General features: G+C 40.0%; 2 protein-coding genes across 2 annotated transcripts in view; one reads left to right on the top strand and one right to left on the bottom strand.

The window, feature by feature from the left end:
* bcas1 (brain enriched myelin associated protein 1) overlaps positions 1-10,958 on the bottom strand; it is a 13,840-nt gene extending 2,882 nt beyond the window's left edge. The window contains exons 1-8 of the mRNA XM_020618977.1: positions 10,908-10,958; positions 9,009-9,077; positions 8,657-8,753; positions 6,826-7,058; positions 3,473-3,658; positions 2,496-2,546; positions 2,126-2,161; positions 1,699-1,872 (exon numbers count right to left, since the gene is read on the bottom strand). Of these exons, the coding sequence (XP_020474633.1) occupies positions 1,699-1,872; positions 2,126-2,161; positions 2,496-2,546; positions 3,473-3,658; positions 6,826-7,058; positions 8,657-8,753; positions 9,009-9,077; positions 10,908-10,910 (849 nt within the window). The 5' untranslated portion in view covers positions 10,911-10,958. The remainder of the gene's footprint in view (positions 1-1,698; positions 1,873-2,125; positions 2,162-2,495; positions 2,547-3,472; positions 3,659-6,825; positions 7,059-8,656; positions 8,754-9,008; positions 9,078-10,907) is intronic.
* Positions 10,951-16,118, top strand: pfdn4 (prefoldin subunit 4). The gene is made up of 4 exons (XM_020619000.1): positions 10,951-11,050; positions 12,669-12,776; positions 13,230-13,370; positions 15,330-16,118. The coding sequence occupies exons 1-4, from the start codon at positions 11,024-11,026 to the stop codon at positions 15,459-15,461; spliced, it is 408 nt and encodes a 135-aa protein (XP_020474656.1). The 5' UTR covers positions 10,951-11,023; the 3' UTR covers positions 15,462-16,118.
* Positions 16,119-16,646: the final 528 nt, after the last annotated feature.

The raw sequence follows: 16,646 nt of genomic DNA, 5'->3' as shown, positions 1-16,646 counted from the left end.
AACTTGCTCTGCCGCCGCCTTCGCTGTCTCCAGAGGTTCAACCTTATTTTCAGTCTGAGCAGATGCAAATGAATCAAAACGTGTAAACAAAAAACAATTTCACAATTTAAAACACGGTGATGTGATATAATCAGAAAATCAAACATTATTCTACATCCTAGAAAAAACAAAGTCTGAACTCTCCTTTGATTTACTTTGACTTCTACAACTGGCTGTGAAACTTCCACTGACGTGGCCTGTAGAGTACAAACCGCTTTACACATGCAAATTAAGATGAGCATGTTTGATACTGTACAGCATGTCGGTTATATAACACAGTTATATGGTTTGTCTTTACTCAAGTGAGAATTCAGTTCAAAGCAATACCTGCTGTGCTAGTTAGGGGTTTAACATCCTGTACAAACTGATTCACACTCACATCAGAATACATGAATATACTGCAACATTCCCTGAGTACAACTGAGAAGACTGAGTGTAGTCCAGTTTACCTGTACTGATACATTTGGGTCTACTTCTATTGCAGGCTCCTTGTTTGTCTGCAGGACAGTGAAGGGATTCTTATTGTTAGTAAAAGCCAACAAGACAGAAAGGAAATGTCCTCAGAACCTCAAAAGCACATAAAATATCTAAATCATAAAAAGCTTTTATGGTATGTTAGCACCAAACGCTGACTGACATGCACTGGTTAAAGTCAAAGCTGAACATTTTTAACACTTTCGTGTCAAGAGTTAAATGAGAAGATTGATACCTACCAGGTGCTGATGGGTAATTTCTAAAATCTGGACAAACCCAAGATGGTTATTTCCGCCTGCTTCCAGTCTTTTTGCTAAGCTATGCTGATCAGGTCCTGGCTCCAGCTCCATATGGAGCACATCAACACGAGAGTGGTATCAATTTTCTCAGCCACTTCTTGGCAAAATGTCAAGCTTTTTTTTTTTTTAAATTAAATGAATCAATAATGTAATGTTAATGTTGGACATGGAAAAAAAAAATGAAATACAGACTGTGGTAGAAATTGTGGTGCTATTTTTAGGCTTAAATGAAATCTGTGAAATCTGATCTAAGCCTGTTATTCCTTGTTTAACTGCGGTGTCACATTTTTGAGAAAGAAAACCTGATTCTCTTGAATAAGGTTCAAAACATGACACTGCCTTGCACAATTGGGAAACATCTAATTGTTGAGTTTCTCCAGCCTCCAGACAAATAAGCTCTTGTTCAGTTAGTAACAGGATGAGCCACGGTCAGTTTGGCCCGTTTCAGACATACGATCTGTTACAGCAACAGCTTTTTCTCATTCACACATAGGTGACTTTAATGTTAATGTTCCTTGCAGTTTCATGCAGACCTGCCCACAACCCTGTCAGGTGTTATCTCGACTTGAACAGAAAAGCGACCAGGGTGCCCATTCAGACATGAAGTCTACATGTCCAGATGCCCTCAGTTTAATAGAGAGGAGTGCATGTCTGAAAGAGGCTTTTGAGAATATCATAGTCTACTGTAGCACTGCTGCTGTCTTGGCTGGGGGATTGCCTCCACGTGCTGAAGCACCCTTGCCTTTGGATGCCTTGACACCTAGCAGTACCTCAAATTCACATATATGTTTCACACTGCATTACACTCATTGAAAGTCTGCAAGTAATAAACATGCCTCAAAGTAATGATCATGTCTTGCATCTTTAGTTAAAGCGCGTTATTTACCTTTGGGCAAAAAAAACTGCCGAAACTAATTTTGGCCGATTTTGGGGGTGCTTTTGGTTCATCTTTTGGTGTGGGCTTCACAGGTGCAGCAGCCAGTTCTCCTTTGATTTCCATTTTCAGCGGCTCCTGAGGCGGCGGTGGTGGGACAGACGGTGGTTCGGATGCTTGTGTAACCTAAGAGGGAGAGAAGAACCCACACAGTTACCTTTAATGGCAACTTTAGCTGAGGTCTGATGTCAGCTATGGTATCAGCAATTACATTTTCTTCCAACTTCAACTATCAGTTAGTAAAAATTAGTGTGTTAAATGTTAAATTAGCAAATAAAGTGACACTTCTGGAAGTGAGCTGAACCCAGCAATGTATGATATATCTACTGTATTCCTTTCTACTATACGGTTTAAATCACTGAATGGGCTATATGCTCACGGTAGCGGGTGCCTCTGGTTGGGTCTCCTTCGGGGGCTATTTGGTAACAGACAAAGGAAGCAGTTAGAGAGATAATGTTAAATTGAAGCGAGCAAAGATCAACAAAAAGTGTGTGTCTGTGTTGGTCCATTAGAAATTAAATGTACATTTTAGGAAGGTTTCAGGTCACAAACAAAACAGAAGTGGATGCCAGCAACTTGCAGCTACATTTTGCAAATTAGTAGCAGCCTCCGTTCAGTAATTAACCCTGGCACTGCTGAAGGCATGGTGATGGAAATAAAAATAAATATAATATGATAAGTAAAAACTCAATCAAATAATCAAAGAACAATTCTGTATAAAGTGCAATGCTTCATGGACATCTGTTCACCTGTTCAGGAGTAGCTGTTTCCTTTTTGGGGGTTTTAATGGGAGTCTTTCCCTGTGCAACAAGGGAAGGAAAACAAATGGTCTTCAATGATATTGTGCATGCCACACAAAAAATCAGAAGAAAAACTAAATGCCTAATGCTCAAAGCTCAGCTGTATAAGTGTCATAGATCATGATATTAGTTTATGTAGCTGACGGTAAAGCTGCAGTGTAATATGATCAGAAACAGAGGATATAGTTGATGCAAGGCAGACAGAAAAATAATTATTTAGATAAAACAGAAGCCTTTCATGAATGCAGACATAGGCCTTTATGATAAGCTAACTGAGGCACACTGAGGTCCAGACAGAGCACATACAATACATGCACTGACATTGTGACAGCTATTGTACTCTGGCGATGGCGTAGGCCTGCCCTCGCTCTATCTAACTTCCAGCCGCACAGGCCTCCCTTGTGAGCTCACACTATGGGCTCAACAATAGGCCACCACATTCCCGCATGTTCAAAGGCTTGATTAGCATGGGGCTAGTGCAATGGTAACTCTGTAAAACAGCATGAATCCAAAAGATGGCATGATGAAGAGGAAACACAATAGCTGCTTGTTGTGGCTTTCCATCAGGCGCTATCATCGTGGCGGATTTTGCTATGGATATCTTTAAAACCCCCTTTTCACATACCTCAACTTAGAATAAGAGGAATTACACAACCAAAACATTCCCAGCTTATTATCACTTATCTCAATTTTATCAGCCAAATGACTACACATCTTGGCTTCAGTGAGAGTTTAAGCAATAATTACACCACATATCAGCTGCCCTTTTGTTGTCGCGTCGCTGTTTGCCTTCAGTCACATTTGGAGATAAGGTTGAGTTTGTTTTTTCATTTTTAATTGTTTGTTAAACTTTCCCAAGCGTTCTAATTTTACATGAGAAGCAATTAGAAATATCAAAAGCATATTCTTGGAATTGTATCACTTACAAATGCTCTGAGGAAGTTCATAACTGGATTCGCCTCTATGGTAGTGTCCTCTGGGGTGTCCTCTGGGGTGTCCTCAGGTTGACTGTTTATGGGTTCAGGAGCGCTCTCTTGCACTGGAGCAGGTTCTGGAATCACACTTTCCAGCTCCTTTAATAGTTCGGACTCTTGCTGTGGGTTAGCTGTCTCCTATACAACATCACAAAGAATTAGACTTAGAGAATTATGTTAGAGCCGCAGAGCTGATGTGCAAGTAGTGAGTGTCTTAATCGCAGCATTGAGATGAGAGCACAATTCCAACCATGCCACTGCCTACTCAGGGCACTGTCAACAATCACCCTTTTATTAACGTGTGTGTCCCACCCCTCACTCATTGATATTCAACAATGTGTGAGAGTTATGCTCTGAGAAATGTCAGGAAACTCAAATACCTTGATGTGTCCTTATGGTGAGTATCTTTAAAATTCGGAACTGATAGGTTATTTTTAGTGAGTCTACTCTGAGGTTATGTTTGTGCGTCAGTATTAGCTTATTTTATATTCCTTTTTACTTTAAACAGTTTGGGCATTAAACTCAATGTTAATTATATACACAATCATGAATAAAGAAGAAGAAAAATCATCTTCAATTTAAGGGTTTTTATTTGTCGTTCTATTGGAAAACATTTCAGTACTTTACAGTGTGAGTTTGTGTTGATGAATGATACAAAGAGAGGCACTTTGCATTATTATAAAACACAAATCATTCGGCAGTCCAGTCGCAATCATTACCACATAGCATAAAACATGACATTCTAATGAGAGAGACTCATATTTTTCAAAACAACATTTTACTGCTACTCTGTTTTTGGAGCTAGATGAATGGTGACAGTAACACTGTTCACTGGTGAAGACGGCTCTAAACCATCACACCTAAATGCCTACTCTTCAGCAACTGGTGTACAGGCTGACGGCGGCCTATCAAGTGACGCTTCCATGCCTGCACGTGTACCTGCAGTCATCTCAGCACTTTGAGAGCATGCTGGTGAGTCTGATGTGTTCACACCTGACCCGTTCCCTGCCTCCTCTTCAGTCTTTACCTCTGCGATGATGTCTGATGCTACCTCCTCTGAGGTTGCAAGGTTACATCCAGCTTCCTCTGTTCAGCTCCTCTGCAGTGCTCTCAAGAACAGCCTCAGCACACTCCCAGAGTGTATCTTTTGTGTATCATCTCTTCTGTATCTTCATCTTCAGCTGTCTCCTAGCACATCCGTTTCTGGTTGTTGCTAATTCTCAACTCTTATCAGCTACAGATAGAGCATCTTTATCTGGATTTTCTAGCAGAGCATCAGCTGGGTCCATGCTCTCCTCCTGGACTGGAGCACTAGGCTCAGGTGCATCTTCAGGTTCCTCAACTATGCTTTCAGTGACTTACAGCTTCTCTCAAATGGCTTCAACAACTGATTCCAGTAAGTTCTCCAACACCTCAGTGGTTGTATCTTCTTCACAAGGGCTTGGATTTTCTTCTGCAGGTTTCTCTACGATTTGTTTGGGTGTTTCAGCACTTGCAGATTGTGCCAAGACATCTTCGAACACTTCTGCAGCCATGTTCTGATTTACAGGTACAGGATCTGGCTCCTCATGGACAAACTCAGAGATTGTTTCCATCAAGGGAGGGAACGCTATTTGCTTTCCTGGCCTCAGGAGGGACAGCATTGGACTTGGGGTCAACGATTTCAATCGGCGCTATTTCATCTGACGTGTCTCCAGCTTCTCCACTGTTGTCTTCAGTAATTACTTCATCTACTCTCGGCCCTGATGTGTTTGCAGCAGCACAGTCTGTGGAAACTGCAGGGAGGACTTTAGGAAAGCTGGTCAAGACCTCCAGTGGAAAGGTTTTCTTGCTCTTAGTTTCCTCTGCAACCATTTCTTCTTCTGTGATGGATTCAATTGGGTTAGAGTCTGTTTCTGTAAGACATAATTGCTGGCTCACGTTCCTCAAGTCCATTAACACTCTTTTCCTCAGGACTGCACTGGCTGATTTCAGCATTATCTGTATCGCCCCCCTGCTCTGCTCTGGGCCCTCTGTTCTCTTGCTCATTGTTCTCCGTGATGACCTCTTCTTTGATGAGAAGCCCAGCTGTCTGATTGTCTGAGGGTCCCTCATTTGCAGTTGATTCAACAATAACAGCAAATTCATTAAGTGAATCTTCTTCAGCTGTCTCCATCATGACTCCCTCTTCCACTGGGCCCTCAGAATTAGCAGCTGTATGGTCATCATCACCTGTTTGTGCTGAAATACCGGTTTCAGTTCTTTTGTCTGTCAGTCTTCAGCTGTGTCCGCGGTGGATTCCTTTATCATGAAAACCTCCATTCACATTTAGATACAGTATAATAAAGTGATTTCTCATTTCTGGGACAGATATAATAACCATGTGCTTCATCACTCTGTGTATACACTGAGCAACCAGAACAAGGAGATCCCTCTACTATTCTATGACTGTTTTAAGGGAAAATATTTCAATGTCATTTAGACTGTGTCACAGTTGTGTTGTCTGAGCTCTGTGAAGGTTTTTTATTTTGTTTTATTAAATTGCATCATACTGTTGTATGAGGTGTTTCTTGTTTTCTGCTCTATAAATTTAAATAAAGTATAATGCTGTCCAACACTGAACAGGGCGTTACATCCTATGGATGTTTGTATTTTTCTGATCTCTCAGTGGTGTAATTATGTTGCAGTTGCAGAAATTATTTAATTCTCTATTTGCAGGATGTTTCTAGAATGGTTTTACAGTATGTGCTGCTAAAAGTGACATAACTGAGAACATCTAAACATCTAAAGTGATTCAGACAGTTTGGCTCAGAGAGCAGAGAAACGTGTTAAAGTGTAGGGCTGGCATTTTTCTTTTCTTCAGTAAATCTGGTGAAAAGTCCTAAACAATTTGTTTGTCTATATCTAAGCATTTAGCAGATTTTCCTAAGGAAAAATAGTTCACTTACAGGCTGCACACTGAAGTTTCTTAGCAAAGGCTACTCAGATGGGAGGAAACTCTAGGGGACAAATAGCATCAGGGACTATTTACATTCACAGATTTGGTTCAAGTGAGTACTTCAGCCAGAAAGACAGTGTACGTGGGATTAGCTCAGTGCCCATAGTCAATAAAAATAATGAGTAGACCACCCATTGTGGTTATGTGGCTTACTGATGTGTTGCTAATACGTTTTGGATGACAATGGAAAGAGGAAGCTTTCACTGCCCAGGTGATACTTATTAGGAATCGATCCAGTTCATTGTTTTGGTCTTTTTGCGGCATTTGTCATCAATGTGAAAACAGAGAATATCACCAGAGTTACCTTTTAACTCTAACCAGTACTTACCGGCTGTGGAGGACTTGCGTCTGTTTGCTCTTCATTTGAAGCCTCTTTTACAGCTTTCTTTTTGAACATTTTGAACGGATTACTTTTTTCTTTTTTATTTTTTTTGACCTCTTCCTTCTGGATGGTGGGTTCAGGGATTTCAGAAATAACTTGGGCCTCGGCAGGTTGACAGTCTGGTTCAACTTTTGCAGAGGGGAGCTTGCCATTTACCTCGACTGTGGGCTTGGCATTAACTGCAAATAAAGAAAAGTCTGTCATCATCACACACCAAATTTTAAAATATAGGAATGGACATAATGGCGCAGTGTTCACTGCTGTCGCTTCACATCAAGAAGGCTCTGGGGTCGAGCCCTAGCCGGCTCAGGGCCTTTCTGTTTGCATGTTCTCCCTGTGCTTACGTGGGTTCTGTCCAGGTGCTCCAGCTTCCTCCCACAGTCCAGAGACATGCAGCTTAGGTTGACTGGAGACTCTAAGTTGCCATGAGTGTTTGTCATTTTTTTTAATTCATACATCAAATAATATACGTTTATGTTTATATTGTCAAAATTTTAACGATTGAGACTTTAGATAAGTTCTGTCATTTGAGGTTCATGCTGCAGTAATTAATCTGATTTAACATGAACACATGTGACACAGCTGTTTTTGCTTTTAGATATCCCTGCTGATTTAGATCTTGAACTTACATATGATATGGACCTGTGCAAAGTTCCATGAAGTAAACATAGGCTAGTCATTTAAAGAAAGTGATATTATCTTTGTCTCGGGCTCCCGCATTAGCTCTTAAACAAACTCGAGTGTCGGTGGGAATCCAGCAGCACTGCAGGGACACACACCACACCATCGCAGGTCAAACTGTTACTACTCTGTCTGAGTCAGAGCCTACGCCTAATTTACATTAGAAGACTCATGACTCAGTCCATCTGGGAGTAACTGTGTTTACAGAGTAATGTCAAAGTCCAAAGTGTTAATCCAACTAGGAATGGAAACATCAGCTGATTCTGCGTCACAGACTGGTATACAATGTTTTCCCACGGGGATAGATCGACTGTAACAGAGTAAAGTAGAATTAAAAACAAGTTGAAACCTATTCCTCTAACACAACTGAACGTTAAATAGTCCAAACTGTTGTCTTGTTGAATTAAATTTATTATTTTATTTTACTTCTTAGGTAGGTGTTGTCTGCTAATTTAATGTTGTGTAAACATCAGTTTTGCTTATTTCATTTCAATGTGTGAATTTATTAAACATTAGATGTATGAGAGTTCAGATGGAGAAAATGAGCCGTGGTTCTTCATTTAACACGATGAACTTGTTCCTGTCGGGGTCTCTTTGTCCCAGAGTCAGTACAAAGACATCATCACCACGTTAGGCTGCTCTCTCTGTGGCTCAGTTCTATTTGTGTATGTGGGTAGGGACTGAATTCAGCACCGACTCTCATCACATTAAGAACGGTTTTCATTCTTCAGACTACACAAAAGCAGAGAATATTGAGAGGTTCAACTCTCAAACACTGCATGCTGGGAAGTTTATGTTGCTAGTTTTTTCTTAATTTAAAGAGTTGAGTGAAATCTAGAAGTCCTTTCAATCAACTTATCATCCCAAGTCAAAATACTTGTTTATGAGTTCATATGTGGTCTGAAAATAAAAAAATAGAAAGTTAATATGGCTTGTAAATATAAAACATAGACATGTTTAACTTAATTTAATGAGAACATATTAGCTGATTCTACAAATTTTCTTTATGATGATTTACAGGGTACAACTGTTTTACTTTCCACTGAACTATTAAATTGATCATATTAGTAAAAAGAAATTTAGAAATCCCACTCACGTTCAATCTCCGGTCCACTAGTTGAACATGTAATGTTTGCAGACAGGCCATTCGCCATTCCGTTTTCATTTTCATGCTTCTCGAGAGTCGTCTCAGTCTATGAAGAAAATAATAAAGAAAAAACACATTTTCTATCTTTTATTTTCTAATACAAAAAGAGTTTTAATTTCAAGAAGACCCCTGGTTTGGATTGTAAATGGACATCAGAACCATTCAGCATGTTGGGAGATTAAAACATTTGTCTAAGAAGAAATGAGTTTTTATGTTAATCTTACCACTTATTTAGAAGCAGCAAAGTAATAAATACTGCAGGTATAGTGTAACAGGTTTGTTGCAGTTGGTATCAGTTTACCTCCGTTTGCTCTGCGTCGATAGAAAGTTCGTTCCCCATATTTGCCCCAAACGAAATGTAAAGATTCAACTGAGGATAATTAAAGAGAAAAACAGAAATATGTTTGACAAGCAAATAAATGTTGCATAAAATGGCTTACTGCTAAGCGACTGTGGAATCTGCAAACTATGTCACATTTTGGTAATATTTTAACTTCATTCAAATATCTTACCTTGTTACACTTCCTCAAGTCAAGCAAGTAATATCCTCCTCAAATAAAAAATATGGAAAGTGTCCGCCACTGTGTCAAAGACTCACTCCCTCCCAACTATGTATAAAAGCTATTGCTAACAGGCTGTTTTATGTGTGCTTTAAAATGGGTGGGGCTATTTTTAAGTAATGTATTTCAGTGAAAAGCCCGCCATCCACCCAGCAGAGTGTTGCAGTCCTTTAGCAAATGCTTCGCATCATATTAATCCCTCTGAGGCTACCCTCTAATCAAGCAGACTGGTGGCACAGGACAGCTTTGTTGACAGTGTGACTGGGAAGTAACAGGATGCACATTAAGGATCTTGATCTGGCATACACCCATACTACTAAAACAAAGATATGCTTTTCCTGTTGCTTTAGTGATTTTAATAAACAATTTATTGTTTTGGTCATTTGGGGTTTTTAACATTCAGAGTTTGCTGATACTAAGGCAGCTGAAAAATTTATCAAACTGATATGTGCCTTAAATAACCTATTGTACTGCTTTGATATTACTTGAAAAAAAACTTTTTTAAGTCACTAGGGCCAAGTATCTGCATTTTAATCACAGTTAATCAAGACAGACAAAGCTCTATGATGTAAGACCTCCACACAGGTCACATCTTTCAGGGCTACTTAGTAAACAGGCCTATGTGAGAGGTGTTCAGGGCTCTAAGTAGCTCATCACATGATGCATTCCTTCTTTAATTATTCTCATCTTTATAGTTTGTTTGCCTCCACTGTGAGTAAACACATTTATAAAGATTGTCTCTCTTTTGCTCTTATTTTTGATTGCACATATTTCCTATTTGAATGCACACATTGTTTATTTTTTTTATTTGTATTTTCATTGTTATTGTGTATTTCCTGTTGCCTTACAAACAGTAAGCCTCTGTACCAGAGCCGAATTCCTTGTGTGTTCAGACATACTTGGCCATTAAAGATGATTCTGATTCTGATCATATTGATAAAAGCTCTTTAACATTTATTTTATTCTATTACCTCAAAGAATCCAAGCTGCTTTATGTAAACCATCCACATCACATTGTAGCATGTTTTTGTTTTACCATGCAGCATCACAAGGAATTCATAAAAACAATGTCCCAATTGTAGCCTATAGCCTGCACATTGAGGTGGGAGTTGGCTTCCCCCTGTTTGGATTGTGCACTTCTGACTTCATGCAAGGCCTGCAGCTGGGAGACCTCAAGCCAACCCTTCATGATGTACCAACGCAGAGCAGCCTACTAGTTTTACTAGAGACACAAGTCTTACAAAAAGGCCATTGAAGGAAAAATGCTGGGGTTTTTTTTTTCAGCTCAGCTCAAGACATCATGATTTTTCATGATGCAGATGGTGTATTGCAAAACATTGGCCTACCCATCTTCATTAGATTCATTGACATCTTCTGCAGCTGGTAGGGTTAATAGTGACTAACTCTGCAGATGTGGCAAATATTTGAATTTGGGCGCAGTACTGTTTGCTGTAGAAATATTTACAGAGCCGCAGTTCCGGTTGATATAATAACTACTCTGACATATTCATGGGAAGTTTGCACATTTCTAAAGAGAACTAATGACAACAGTAAAGCACGCGGACTGTTTTATCGAGTATGTTAAACTGAAAAAAGTCTCTACACTACTTCAGTTGTAAGCTAAGGGCCAAGTTTGTTACCATGTTATATTATCTTGCGGAAACCGCTGTACTTGCTGTGCGCCGCCCCGCCAGATGGCGGTATAGCTAGAGTTGTGTTGAATCTTCGTTGTCTTTGTGCAGTCGAGGAAGTCAAGATGGCAGCCACCGTGAAGGGACCTGTAGTAAGTTGAAATAAAATTAAATTAAAATTACGCTGGGAATGTAAATGAAGACGTGGATAACAGTATGTGGGTAAAACAGTCACGATTACTGGAGCTGGTGATATTAAAAATCCTAGTGAAACCCTCATGTAATTGTTAGTTTTTGTCAATGATAGCAGCTACCCTTGTGCTAGCTAGGTTGCTAACACGCTCTCATAATGACAGCGACGAGAGCGATGGTGATAACTTGCAAAACGAGGGCTGAGATGGTCCACATCGCTGACTAGACCCAACAACTCAAGCTGCCGTCTTGTTTGCTTGCTTGTGTTGGCGCTGGCAGCATCATGCTGTGGGCTAGCCCAGCTGGGGCTACCGTTAGCTGTAGCGGTGCTTCTTGGCAGCAAAGACAGGGATAATTGGCTACAACGAAAACTACCGTAAAACAACACAAAGCGCGCAAAAAGCGAAGGGGATGAATAATCCCAGAAGCCACTATCAGCCATGTAGAGCCATTTTCTTCATTGAGTACGTTTCCTTTTAGTACGTATTTTCCAGAATATACTTAACTGTTCCATACAGTTACTCAAGTTAGTTTATAAATGCAGGACTTTTACTTGGACCTGTCGTTTACGTTGTGGTAATACTTCTAATGGCTGTCAGCAAAAGGCTCTGGACACCAGTGCTCACAATACTGTGCTTAAGTACAGCTAAGGTATTTGTATTTAACAACTAGCGTTGCAGTGTAATGTAAAGACCTAGAATGAATAAATAAAATACCACGAGTACAGTAATATAGCTGAATGCAGAGACACTGATATTTACGGTTTTCCAAAAGCTAGTACGCCTGCCTTTAGTATGAACTACTCGTTAGTCTTGGGACCTAAGTGAAGGTGTGTAAGTATATTGAGAACAGTGAGAATCCACAGTCTGTCACAGCTGTCCTAAGGTTTTTGGGACCAGCTGACTGTATAGACGCTGGTATTTCTAATTCCACGAAGAAGGTACGCCCACTGATGTTAAAGTACTCAGAGGTTAGTTTTGGGAAGAAGTAAAGGGTAAAGGGGTACAAAATATAATGAGAACAGTGAGAATCCACAGTCTGCCACAGCTATATTGAAAGTACCAGGTATCTAATCATGCATGCTGCTACTGGTATTGTCATGTAATTGTTGCTTTTAAGAGATATTTAATGTTTTATCTGATTTACATTCTGTTTGATCAATATACTGTGTGTATTTTAATGTTTTATCCATCTATGTGCATTGTGAACTTTGTATTTCTTCAATTGTTGCACTTTGAATTGCTGTTGCATATGAAAATGTTATATAAATAAACTTGCTTTGCCTAAATTAACCCCCAGCAGTGTATGAAATTGGTAAAATGTGCTCCACTAGACCTTGCTATGTTTTTTGCATGTAACAGTGAGTAATAATAAATTAATAATATAACAGTGTAAAACAGAAAAGGCTATTTTGCCTGCATAATACTTTAACTGTTTATATGCTCTTATTTAAGTGCCATTTTGAATATCCACTTTTTACTTCTAATGGAGTATTTTTACATTGAGGTGTTTGTGCATATACTTAAGTAAACGGTCTGAGTACTTCTTCCATCACCGTTTGTGTCCTCTTGTTGGCAGTCCGTTGAAGATGTGAATGTCACTTTTGAAGACCAGCAGAAGATCAATAAATTTGCCAGGAACACGAGCCGGGTGACGGAACTCAAAAGTGAAATCGAGACAAAGAAAGTAAGCACCGTGTGTAAAATAATGGGAAAATATGAAAGAACTATTAATAATGGCAAAACTGTTACTATAATTTAAATCTTGTTTAACTGCAGAACTGAAGAAAACTAAATAACCAGTTTGACACACACACACACACACGCACACACACACACACACACACACGCACACACACACACACACACACACAGTGTCAGTGCTCAAATGTGCCTAAGTCTGCTCCTGAGTGTGTGTGGATTCTGTTCTTACCTAAGAACAAAACACTGATGAATGCCTGAAAACCTCATAAGTGGTTTTTAAGAACGACTGGTGACTGGCCCATTGAAACGTTTCAGTCTTTTCAGGTATTGTGGGTAAGTGTGGTGTGAAGAGCAGTGCACATGCTGAATTACTAATACTAGCTAGTTAACAGCTCTCACTGAGACGCTGTAATGATCTGCCAATGTTTCCATGCAGAAGTCACTGCAAAACCTACAGGATGCCAGCGATGAACTAATGATGTTAGACGACGACTCTCTGCTGATCCCTTATCAGATTGGTGACGTCTTTATCGGCCACACCCAGGAGGAAACGCAAGAGATGCTGGATGCTGCAAAGGTCAGTACAAGACCCTCATTAGGACATCAAGGTAAAGAACAGTGGGGGAGAATTCAATAAGAGACAGAGAAACCGGTTTGCATAACTGATTAGAAAATGACTGAAGTGCATCATTTAAAAATGACAATACAGGAAAAAACTAAAATCAGCTCACTTTCATTTTTTATTATTGAGAGAACTCTTATTCTCCTTGTTTACCAAAACAAAGTGTCAGATCCTTGTGCTCGTCCTGTTTGTTTTCAGACCAGGTAGAAGTACTTACATTTGAGTACCTGCCAAAACAGAGTACCAATATAAATACTGAATCCTAATGCAGTGTTTCTACTATAAAAATGACAATTACCATACAAGTGCAGTGACTTTAGAGACTTTTAATTTTCATGAGATTTGCCTTCTGATTGTGATTAAATAAAATGTACAACAAGAGGCTGTGCTAATTCACTTTCTGTGGCCTCTGCTCCAGTTAGATTAATAGGTAACTGAATGTCGGTAGCCTACTACTCAACGTACTGTGATGTGGTGGTTTTTAACCTCTTTAGGAGTGCAACCCTCTTTTAGGATGGAAAGAAGTGATGACAGTATTTCCCCAACCCGCTGAAATTTCTTCTCCTTTTGTCACCTAACTACCTGCTCAACCAGCATGAGGTTAATGTAATGTTTCCGTTAAGTGGTGTCGGTGTGTAGTTTTATAAGTACAAGTGCTAGAGGGTGGTTTTAGCCCCATTACCTGGTGCTGACATTGGTGCTTCCCTATTTAGAAGCCTTTTAGATAAGTGTCAGTTGTACTGATTAAAAATATCAAGACGTTTGTGAGATTAGAGGAATAGTTCAACATTTGGCAACCTACTGGCGATGACACGAAGGCTCCAGACACGAGAGCGTTGGCAGTCTTCTCATTTGAGATTCGTACAGAACATAGGTACGGTGAGATACAGGCCAAAGCAGTTCATCAGCACAAGGAGGTGTGAGCAGGCATAAACACTGCTCCCCCAGGCTGGTTTAGGCTCAGGCGTCTGTGTCAGAGGACGTTTACTGGCCATAGCTGGCCAGTGTTGATGCTCCATAGATACTTAACCATAGAGAGGGCAGGCAGCGATCAGGTGGAGTTTCAGATGAGACCTTGTCCTCCCTCCTATCACTTCAGGATGTCCCAGTGTCATCGTCATCTTCTTCATCACACAACAGAGGAGGCCTGTACTGGTTGACGTCGAGTAGTCTGCTACACACATCGACCGATATGTTGAAAGCTGCTCACTAATTACATCTGCTGATTATAATCTAGTGCTCATATACGGCACATAGGCATTGAAGCCACTCTGCCTAATGTCTTTTCAGTAGCTGGTCTAGTGAGACTCAAAACAAAGTGACGCCGTAAGCTGCTCTTCACAGCAAACCTCAGTGCAATACCGTGTAAATATATGTTTGTATATATATCTGTCTGAAAACTTCCATCTAAACTGTTGTATATTTATAAATGCTTACATTTTTTCCTAATGCACATTCCTTTCTTGTTTGCACATTTTTTTTTCTTGTTCTCTGTCTTGTTCACCTGATGCCTATGAAAGAACACTGTACATACACACTGAGAGCCACTGTACCAGTCAAATTTCTCATGTGTACAACGCACCTGGCCAATACTGCTGAGTCTGAAAGTGCAGCCTCCAGTCTGAAGCTAGCGTTAGCTGGCTAGTTAATGTGTCAGTCCAGTAGATCGCTCTTGTTACTGCTAATGTGACACAAAACTCAAGTTACTCTGAAATTAAAATCCTAATAATAATTCCACCATAACTAGCTGTTTGAAGTGCAATACTTTATATAACTTTGGCTAGGTGGAAGGCAGGGCTGGTTTACAGACCGTGTTTAGACAACACAGTGAATAACGAGAAGCCCTGTAGCAGAGTTGTTGCCTTTCTGTAGGTTTACTGTCATGTAATTGGACGTTCCATATTGTGTGATTAGGACGCACTGCAGCAGGAGGTCAAAGGCCTGGAGGATCAAGTGTCAGCGATACAGCAAGTGTTGGGGGATCTGAAGGTCCAGCTCTATGCCAAGTTTGGTAACAACATTAACCTGGAGGCAGATGAAAGCTGAGCAGTTAAACGGACATTGACGGCTGCCCAGACGTGGACTTTGTCCTCACAGCTCTCATAACACGTCGGCAGAACTTCACCAACCAAAGCATCTACTGTACACAAACAGCTTAGGTTTGTAGCTTCTGGCATTTGTTTACATCAATAGTGTAACCTATTTTAATCTGCCCCTTATTTAATGTTCATGTTTCCTTTTACCCTGTTGCTCAAGCTGCAGTAAAAAGAAGAGAAACAACTTGCTGCATGTTTGACTTCTCTAAAGGCTGGATGAAATTAGCACAGCTGAGCTCTCTGCTCAACCTTATTAGCAGTTATATCAGTTAAGCCTTCAAACTAACACAAAGTTGATTAAATCAGTGCCCTCTGTCATTGAGCTGTCTTTTTTTTATAAGAAACAACAGAAAAATGAGAGGCTACAAATATATACGTGTGAGAAATGTAGTCACAAACTGAGCTAGCATACATTCACATCTCTGTAAATAAGTTCTCTTTGTAATCTGTCAACACAGTGTTTGATTAGACAATTTATCAGATGAATGACTAGAAACCTAGCTCTGAAATCCACTGAGATGTCTGAGACTGAATTAAAGGTGTCATCATTCTACACTACACTACACAGAGTTTGCCATTTGTGCAGTTGTAGATGATATGAAGACTTGATTGTGGTGGGAAATTTTTCTAGAGGGATAACAGTCAGCACACTTCTTTTGAAATCTGTGCACCACAGTGGCCACAAGTGTCTCATAGAAACCAGAGAGCCTGAGACAGAGGAGTCCTCCTGTTCCTTATGAAACAAAGCTTGAATTCCAACTACCAACTCTGCATTTGTTTTAATCTGCTCAGAATACAGACGAAACACTTGGAGGTAAGATTACATTAACAGATTTTACCAGTGGTGGAAGGAGTATTTACATCCTTTATTTAAAGATAATACAAAATACTTCATTACTGTAGGTTTGCATTTAAAACCTGTTTCACCAAAAGTGTAGAGATATAATGTTCTGCAGGACTGTCTCTCAGCAGGGATATTATTATATACAGTATTTCATCAATGGATTATTGGTGTTGATACGTCAGTGTGAGGTGGAACTGGCAGGTAACTTGGTGGTTCCCAACCTAGGGATCGGACCCCAGCAAAGGGTCTCCGTAAATTAGCAGAGACATGAGATCTTTAATAGAAGAGCGG

The sequence above is a fragment of the Monopterus albus genome, unplaced genomic scaffold (assembly GCF_001952655.1).
Source record: "Monopterus albus unplaced genomic scaffold, M_albus_1.0 scaffold212.1, whole genome shotgun sequence".
In the NCBI taxonomy this organism is placed as follows: Eukaryota; Metazoa; Chordata; class Actinopteri; order Synbranchiformes; family Synbranchidae; genus Monopterus; species Monopterus albus.
The sequence above is the reverse complement of the archived record's forward strand: the minus strand, read 5'-3'. Positions and strand labels throughout refer to the sequence as shown.

Coding starts and splice junctions, on each gene's coding strand:
- pfdn4 (XM_020619000.1), top strand. CDS start 11,024: ATGGCAGCCACCGTGAAGGGACCTGTA. Junction 11,051..12,668: donor CCACCGTGAAGGGACCTGTA/GTAAGTTGAAAT, acceptor TCTTGTTGGCAG/TCCGTTGAAGATGTGAATGT. Junction 12,777..13,229: donor GTGAAATCGAGACAAAGAAA/GTAAGCACCGTG, acceptor GTTTCCATGCAG/AAGTCACTGCAAAACCTACA.